Here is a 9884-nt window from a genome sequence, read left to right on the forward strand (position 1 = left end):
TGTATAAAAAGGTCAACAAAAAAGCAGACCGATGAGAAATGGGCCTTCGTAGTCGATTGAACGGGCTATGGTCTGGCCCAACGTTTTTGTCTTCTAAAACCAGTTTAGCCCAGCCTTTTAGTCCAACAACCCAACCCATTTTACCACCTCGATTCCCTGCCGGTAAGAACAAGCATGGTGATCCAATTGCGTGATAGCAAAGTAATGCTGACAAGCATGGTGATCCCAAAATAATTCGACAAACCATACAAAACCTAGTTTACATAGTTACATCTTTTGTACCAAGAGTTGAGGGAAGTGAATTTAAACTCATGTTTACTTGAGTTGTAAGTTTTATCTTGCTAGGACGTATCAAAATATTTCATATCGAAAGTTTAACAAATATTAAGGAGTTTCAATATTTCCTATATTGCCAATCCGTATAGTTGAACTTTAATTTTCTTCATGACATCAGAGCCAAGTTACCCCATGCCTAAAGTTTACTGGCCACATGTGTTCTGCATCCAATTTATATTTGTACTGTAGGTCTAAAAATTCACCACACGTAAGGAAATGTGAGGTTATAAAGAAGTATTCTGCATCAAAAGTTTGTCGAAGCTTGTTTGTCTTAGAAGGAGTTGAACTGCTCTACATTTTGCCAACTGGTCAACTTTCTTCATATCTAAATGCATTTTTTATCAATGAGCAATTGTGATATGAATATTTTGTTGTTGTTGTTGTTGTTTAGAACAAACGAAATTATCTACACTCAAGGGAATATGGTTTAAGCTAAGCTTCACAATGTAAGAATCGAACTTAAGACATCTCACTTACAATAAAGAAGAATACCACTAAACTGTAGTACTAAGTGGCAATTGTGATTTGAATTTGAAACATTTTTCAACATTAAAATGATGTTGAGTTTGGAATATTGTCAACAGTGGACATGTGGAAGCATAAATGGGTGTACAAAGTGTGGTAGTAGTGGGCGCCCACATGGCCTAATAACACATTCAATGATAATGATAATGGACAACGAGGCCGAGCCAGCCCACCCGATTCTTTTAATTGCCACCCACGCGTCTTGCGTGTCCAATACACACATGTCTCTTTGCTTTGCTTGCGCTGCCGGCTTTCCAGTTTTGGTGGTGGATTCGATGCTTCCGCCTTCGCCCCTTTTATAAGACAAGGATAGTATGCTTTCTCACTTTCAGTACCTTCTCATATTTTCTTGTTTGTGTGGTTACGATTAAATTACGTCAATATTTTATATTATTATTCATTTTTATCTTATTATTTCTATAAAAAAAATAATATAAAATGTTGACGTAGCTTAATCATGACTACACACAACAGAAAGACATCGAAAATGAGAGAGGAGAGAATCCTTATCCCCTTTTATATGGATTCTTCCCACTTCCCACGCTCTTTTGCCCAAACGCATCGCCTCCACAATTTCATTTTCACTTGTAAAGATACTTTTTGTAATTGACCACGATAAATCAGATTTTCATAATGAATTGATTATAAATGGGTATTATTTTGCATCCACGTGAGTTGAATATGAGATCATCTTTAATTAACTAAAGACTTACTGAATGAGGCTAGAATAACTATTAACATGTATACCCTTCGAGAGTTAAAATTAAACTAAAAAGAAGAAATACCTGTTGATCGTCACAAAAATACCTTCACGATGAGCTGTCAATCATTTCAATAACAAGTCACAATGAACCACAACTTAGTATTAAACTTATAATAAATGTATATCTTTCTCGCACCGTCATTGGTTGAACTTGATAAGTAAGGGCCGAATATAACTAAGGGTTTGTTTGGAAATACATTTAAAGCGATTGAAAACGTTTTTATAGAAAATGTTTTTAAATTCCAAAATAACACCTGAAACCAAAATCATTTGTGCTATTACTAAAAATGGATTTAAAAAAACATTTTCACTAAAAACACTTTCAATTATTTTAAAAACACTTATAAACGAGCTTTCATCTACCATTTTTTTTTACAATACACAAGATAAGATGAACTGATATTTAACAACTAGTTTGAGACTATTCAAATCTAACTAACATTAATACAGTGATACATTATCGAATTTTCGCAAGTGGAAGGAAATGTGCATACGCTTTGAAGAGTTTGAGATTACATTCAAAAGGAGAAAATATCCTTCCGGTCTTGCTGACTTCAAACACAAGTAGCGCCAACAAGAATCGTTGCTAATCCTCGCTGTTTCCTCACTTAATTTAAAATCTTTAAAATCTTTAAAATCTTTAAAATCTTAGGAAAGTTAATGAAAAAAATCTGAAAACTTTAAGTATTAACGATAAGTATAAAATAAAAAGTAAAATAAATAATATTATGATTGATTTTGTAGTGTAAAAATATAATTTTTCGTTAAAATAAACAGTATCATGAAATTTTTGTATATGGTTCCTTAAAATCTTTTGTTCAAAAAAAAAAAAAAAAAAAAAAATCTTACAAATCCAACATTTACACCTCACACCCCCTCTGTCTCCGTCTTCCTCCCGAAATTAACCTTTCTCTCGGTCGCTTGGTATTCTTCTTCTCCAGAAGCTGTTGCAAGAGCGAACCAGGATCTAGGGTTTTACATCGGCGATGGCTCCCAATCCCAAGGATCCGAAGCAAAGCGGAGGTTTCTTCGCCTCCATGGCTTCCACTTTGACCAATCTAGGTAGCGCCATGACCAAATCCGTCAACGGGTATAACTCAAATCCCTCTTTCATTTCATCTTTCGAGCTGATTTGATTATTTTGGAGCTTTTGGGCATTGAGATTTGGATTTTTTCGTTGAATTACGCTTTCTCGGTGTTCAATTTTAGCTCTGGTAGTGTTAACTGTTACTATGAGCTTCGAATCTGATTCAATTTGTTACTAATTTGGGATTTCTATTAATTTGTAGATTAGTTTAAGTGATTTATGATAATTGGGGATCTAGTTAGCTGGATTTGGGGTAATGTTTACCGAATCAAGGTTTTCTGTTATGTGGTTGTTCCAGATGCAATAGATTAGTAATTCATACCCATTTTACTAAATTCAAAATGCATGATTAGAAACTAATTTTGGATGTGTGTTGATAAACTAGTTTTGTATGTTATGACGAATCAGATTGTGACAATCCGTGTTATTCCGATGTGCAGCATAATGGGTTATGAGGGGCTGGAGGTTATCAATCCAGATGGAGGCCAGGAAGATCTCGAAGACGAAGCAAGGAAAGGCAGATGGAAGCAGGAGGTACACTACTTTTCTGCCATAGCAATACCATTTGCGTACTTGATAGTACATAAAATGCTACTGTCTTGGGTTTTTTCTTATATATATGTTACGGCTGCAGCGATAATATTATATTTGCATTTTGAGCACGAAGGTCTGCCTCCATAGCTTGTTTCTCATGGCCTTTGAAGCAGCGTTATCATAGAAGACCATACTGTAAACAGTAATAATCACATAGGTGATTTAGTACACCTCTAAAATCATGCATTATGACATTTCTGTTTTTTCATTGGAGAAGATGGACCATCTTCATTATCAGGTGACTTAAAGGAAACCTCCTAGGAAGAAATGAATGACCCAAAATTAACAATATATCACCTGTGCTGTTATTTTGTGACGGAATGGTTTACATTAAGCAGAAATATACTGAATTTAATACTACAGGAGGCTCAGTATTGTTTATCTCATGACAAGAACTGATCATGTTACAGATATTAGTTAGCCTGTCACCCGCTAGATTGTTTTTGTTTTGGCTAAGGTAAACTGAAGGACACAACCTTAGCTAACCTGGAAAGTATCTCAATGGATTTGTATGGCTGCCCTCATCTGGGCCTATTGCCAATAGATATACTAAGCCCGTTTCAGATTCTATTTTTTCCTTCAGCGTCAAAACCAATTTTGCTCTATTCTCTTTTTAAAATCACCTTTGATTGCCTTGAGAAGTTTCCCACTTAGTCTTGCCAAGTGTAGTAATTCAATCAGAGCAACAGTAAAGCACGTAAGATGTCATTTACTTGTATAGCAGCTTCCATGTGTCCCATATATTACTTTTATGATAAGATCGTACTGGTGTTGGAAAAACCTACAAATAATTCTTTCTAATGCTTTCATGCATACTCATTACAGAAGTTCTTCCCCTTTTCTTTTTTTCAGGATCGGGATGGTTACTGGAAGATAATGCAGAAGTATATTGGCTCTGACGTCACATCAATGGTGACCCTTCCAGTACTTATTTTTGAGCCAATGACTATGCTGCAGAAAATGGCAGAGGTTTGTGTTATCTGTAATTAAATGGTACTAGAAATTCTTTGTTCAATCCGATCCTGTTCTGCCCAGAAAATCTCACAGTTGTCCAATTATGTCACAGATTATGGAATACTCCCATCTGTTGGATCTTGCAGATGAATGTGAGGATCCATACATGAGATCAGTATATGTTGGTAAGTATTCTCTCTCTCTCTCTCTGTAGACATGGTTGTTTTCCACTCTCCTCCCTCTCTTCTTCTATTTCTGTATGCACTGTTTGGAGACTAACCTACGATTGATGGTTGCAGCATCATTTTTCATATCTGTCTACTTTGCCTTTCAACGAACCTGGAAGCCATTCAATCCAATACTTGGTGAGACTTATGAAATGGTTAATCATGGGGGCGTTAGTTTTCTATCAGAACAGGTGTGTTCTAAGCACCAAAACTGTGAATTCTATTTTTACTTGAGATTTATGATGCTTTGGTATGGAAATAAAAGAATGTATTTGTAAATGAATCTCAAATTGTTTGGTTTTTACTGGAAGGCTTGCTGTACTCATATAGTTGTTGCTGCATTTGTACTTAATTAAATTATATTCTTCTTGTATTCCTTCCAGGTCAGTCATCACCCTCCTATGAGTGCTGGTCATGCTGAAAATGAGCATTTTATTTATGACATAACGTCGAAGGTGAAAACCAAATTTTTGGGGAACTCACTCGATATCTATCCAGTCGGAAGGTAACCCTATATGATCTTTCTCCGCAGCTATAATCCTGTCACTAAGTGATTTCATATCTCAACTCCTTTGAAATTCTTTATAAGCTTATATCATGAGATTTGTAAATAAAAGCATCTCACTCATCTAATGACTTGTCTTTAAGCGAGAGCCAAAATTGCGTAGTCAGCATAATCTTTATTCTTTAGTAATAACATATGTAACCTTTAAATGTTTTCAATGCAGAACGCGTTTGACCCTCAAAAGAGATGGTGTAGAATTTGAATTGGCACCCCCTCCAACAAAAGTTAACAACTTAATTTTTGGACGAACATGGGTCGATTCACCAGGAGATATGGTTTTGACCAATTTGACCACAGGGGACAAAGTTGTGCTGTATTTCCAACCATGCGGCTGGTTTGGGTATGACATCTTTCTAGTGCTCATCACGTGTAACATTGTTTGCATCATATGAATGCTTGCCTGGTAACATCTTGCGGGAGGGTGTTTTGGCCATACAGTTGAAGTTCCAGGTCTAAGAATAACCTTCTAGCCATCTATTAAAAAGAAGTTATTCTAAAATTGTGAGCCTACCTGATGTTGTCTTGTTAGTTGCCTACTTCAAATGTGAACAGTTATCTATAATTATTTCCTTTAAACACCATGTATAACTGCGTTCTTCCTTTGGTCATGATTCTATTATTTAAATTCATGCACCATACGGTTACTTATGGAGCACGATTGGTAGGGCACACTATTCACATGATGCGATGATAAGAAACAAAAATCCGCTAACGCTAAGATTTTAGACAAAACTGAGTGGCAGGGGATAATTCCAATGATTGAGGACCAAACTGATATAAGAAGACATGTAGCTAAAGGCCAGTCTTCTGGGATAAAGACTTGGTTTGGGTTCAAGGATTTTAATTTATCAACTAGTGTATGCTGTATGTCGGTTTCACGCTTTTATCTGATGTAAATTTGTGCTTGCAGATCTGGTCGCTATGAAGTAGATGGATATGTTTATAATTCTGCCGAGGATCCTAAAATATTGATGACTGGAAAATGGAATGAGTCAATGAGTTATCAACCCTGTGACTCCGAAGGGGAGCCACTTCCTGGCACTGAACTGAAAGAGGTTAGTTTCATACCAGATACACCTTGCAGCTTGTTGAATCTTATTCTTATTTAGGAAAACCTGGAGTGAACTTCTGTACGGTGCCTATAAAGTGGAATTGCATGCCCTGCCTCCTAAAGAAATTGAAAGCTATATTTGTCCTTTATATATCTGGTGTCCAGTTGATGTTTGAAGTTGTAGAAACCAATGAATCTTTAGAGTTAATAGGTGCTCTAATGCTTATCGCCGTTTTATAGAACATTGGTTAACTATTTATAAAGTTTCTGCCCGGTTCTGATGCGACAAAAGGAACACTTGTGAAATTAATCTATTGTTTCATTAGAGGAAATTATCCTAGTAAGCTCATAAGAAATTACTTTAATCTTCATTACAGGTTTGGAGAGTTGCTGATGTTCCAGAAAATGACAAATTCCAGTACACACATTTTGCACACAAAATAAACAGCTTTGACACTGCTCCTAAGAAATTATTGGCATCAGATTCTCGCCTGCGTCCTGATCGATATGCGCTGGAGCAGGGGGACCTATCCAAAGCCGGTTTTGAAAAGAGCAGGTCTGGATCTATCTTTAACTCTCTCTCTCTCTCTCACACACACACACACGCACACACACACAAAATATATTTTTGAAGGGATTGGGGTATGCCTTTAAACCAACAAGCTCGATGCTTTGTTTTGATTGTATAATTTGACATCCATTAATAGCCTAACCCGAATGAAGAAACTGACATCTTAAATACATCTACCTACTCATTGACCAGCTTGGAGGAGAGGCAGAGAGCTGAGAAGAAAAATCGACTGGAAAAAGGACACGAGTTTACTCCAAGGTGGTTTGACAAAACAGATGAAGTCTTCAAGACAACATGGGATGACATGGAAGTGTACCGTTACAATGGAAAGTACACAGAACACCGGGCTGCAATAGACAACTCGGACAGCGTCGAAGCGATTGACATCAAATCAATAGAGTTCAACCCCTGGCAATACGAGGATTTGGCTACTGCTTAAGGTGTATCGTGTGATTGTTTTCGCCTGTATAATATTTTTGCTTATTTATTTGTTCTTACCTCTGCTCGCTCCCCGTCGGAGTTGGTATTATGATGATGGAACTATAAGACGGTTAGGCTTTTCCGACTATGATATTGTTGCGTTGTGGTACATCTCTTCGAAATTGGAAGCCTGACTTATTTTTGTTTGCCTGAAATTCTACAAATTAAGTAGCAGTCTGGGGAAGCATTTTTGATCGCCACCTTAAACCATAGTTGCATTCTAGCCGCTTAATTAAATTGCTGCCTTGCGTCTCCTGAGATAACAAGTATTTTTTTCTCAAATACAAGTGATATTTTATTCTAAATTATGTTAAGACGAGTGGAGGAGGGAGAATTTGAACTCGGAATGAAGTGGATTGAAGAGAAATACTCTAATTACTAGGGGATCCCACTTAAATTACCCTACTTGTATTTTATTGGTCGTTAACTACAAGTGAACATTTCAGATACACTAGTGCGTGTGGCAATTATTCTTTTTATATTTTATATTTAAATAATTAATTTAAATATTAAAAAAAAAAAAAAATGAATTAAAGACATGAAATCATCCACTAATGTGGGAGGTTTTATTTTTGTTTTTTCCTTTCTATAATTTTAAATATCAAATTCATTCAAAATAAAACTATGGTTAAATACTTTAGCTTCTTTTGGTTCAATTGTAATTTATGAAATTCTTAAAGAGCAATTTATGGTATTTTGAATATTTCACCATTTTAGGATGCTCACTTTATATATATATATATATAGATAAAGTGAATGTTTGACCAAAGTATTACATCTTGATTCCTTACATCAACTTTTAAAAGCATACCCCGCTTTCTTTAAGAGCGGAGTTGAGCTTTTGATGAATTTTTTTTTGTTCCCGCTAATTAGTTTTTGGAAATAATATCATCTACCTTACTATCGTATTTTGCACACATACTCTTTCCCTTGGGAGAACAAACTCACTGCCTCCTCCCCACCTCAACCCCGCCAGGCTGCCACTAACACCACTATCACCACCCACCACTATTGCCACAATCACCATAACGCCACCACTTTCTCTCCTCCACCAGCCCCCCCTTCATTTCCACCCGACCACCAATGTCACTAGCGCCATTGCCACAATCACCAACACCATCTTCGCCCATTTTCACCACCATCAAGTCCCCACCCACCCCACCGCCACCACCACCGTCCCCGCTACCGTAAATTCATGCCAATACCATTTTTTATACCAGACTGTTGAATTCATAAACATTTCAAAATCATGATCACTTTAGTTATTATGCTCAACTACAACAATTTTATATCACAATTTAGCAAGCAGTGTGACATTGTTTTCATACCCACAAAACTTTATACGGTTTAACAATGCTTAACTGTTTTAAAATTAATTATTCTCAAAGTATATCAAAAACATTTTTTTATAAAAAAAACCTACAATAATACCAAGCTGAGACACAAATGGGTTTGTTTGGTTCCAATCAAGTTGAATAGAATTAATATTATCATTACAGCAAGAGGCTTGTAGCAAAAGTAATCAAGAACACGAACGCCTACAACGAGGTTCTAGATCCAACTCCCACTTCTCCAAAATCGCTTACATAAATAGGGAAAATATTATAAGATTTAACTGAATTCATTTGTAGTCATTGGGTTCATCATATCGCAAACAGGATATGGTTTCAACTAGTTTGCTGTAGGTATGCAGCGACTGGAGTTGATGAAGCTGCCATGGATGTTGGGGAGAGTAGAAATATCGGCTGGTAGACATGAGTTACTCTCCAAGGTGGCAAAACAGACGAAATCTTCACCACAGCTTGGAGACTTGGATGTGTATCGCGTTACAATGGAAAATACACCGAACACAAGGCTGCGGTAGACAACTTCACTGCGTCAAAGGGATTGACGTCAATGGAGGTTCAACCCCTGGCAGTACGAAGACTTGGCTAGCTGCTGCATGTGAGGTGCATGGTGTGATTGTTTTCGCGAGTCAGTGTCATGACGATGGAATTATAAGACAAAAAATGATTTCCGCACACTTTTTTTTCCTTATCCACAAAGACGGATAGGCTTTTCCGGATATGACATTGTGATGTGTTGTGGTATATATCTTTAGCTGATATCGTTTTTCATGAATAGCAGTAGCTCAAAAGTTGGATTCTGAGAATATTATTACAAATTTAATAGTATATATTACACGTGTAAGACAGTGAGCTGCTTCCAAAGTTCTCGGCGATGTAGCCGTTTTATCAGAGAAGCATTAGGGTTTGTCTTTTGAGATGTCTGATGCGAAAAAGAGGTGAGAAAGTGGTGGGGGTGGCAATGCTTTCTTTCTCTTTCAGTTTCTCCTTCCTGTAACTTCGTTCTCTCTCAAAAGACCCCTCAGACTTTTGTTTTCATCACTTGGTCCTCCCTTATCCTCTCTCTCGCTCTCTCTCTCTCTCTCTCGCCACAAAAAATGAAGCCTCACTTATCCCCTAACTTATCGTACGTTCTTTTGCCTTAATTTGTGAGCTTGATTGGACCTCATTTTACTGCAAATTTTAATGTGGATTTAGGGTTTAATTAGTGTTTACTGAATTTTTGGTTTGTACTAAGTGATTGGATATGCCTTTCTGTCTTAAAGGGATGCCAAAGTAGCTTTCATGTCATAAATTTTGCTCAATAAACATATTTTCCTTCATATTTCGTTGGGGTTTTGATTGGTTTGGCAACCATCTGTTGCTCTTTTTTTTGGACTCCAAAT

General features: G+C 36.7%; 1 protein-coding gene across 1 annotated transcript; it reads left to right on the forward strand.

Moving 5' to 3' along the window:
* The first annotated feature begins 2477 nt into the window (after positions 1 to 2477).
* LOC126617602 (oxysterol-binding protein-related protein 3A-like) lies at positions 2478 to 7308 on the forward strand. Its single transcript, XM_050285621.1, has 10 exons — positions 2478 to 2714; positions 3152 to 3245; positions 4158 to 4274; positions 4372 to 4444; positions 4559 to 4677; positions 4870 to 4991; positions 5215 to 5391; positions 5962 to 6106; positions 6480 to 6658; positions 6866 to 7308. Exons 1-10 carry the CDS (start codon positions 2611 to 2613, stop codon positions 7110 to 7112), a joined length of 1377 nt encoding a protein of 458 aa, XP_050141578.1. The 5' UTR covers positions 2478 to 2610; the 3' UTR covers positions 7113 to 7308.
* The last annotated feature ends 2576 nt before the right edge of the window (positions 7309 to 9884 follow it).

Source organism: Malus sylvestris, chromosome 4, assembly GCF_916048215.2.
Source record: "Malus sylvestris chromosome 4, drMalSylv7.2, whole genome shotgun sequence".
Taxonomy (NCBI): Eukaryota; Viridiplantae; Streptophyta; class Magnoliopsida; order Rosales; family Rosaceae; genus Malus; species Malus sylvestris.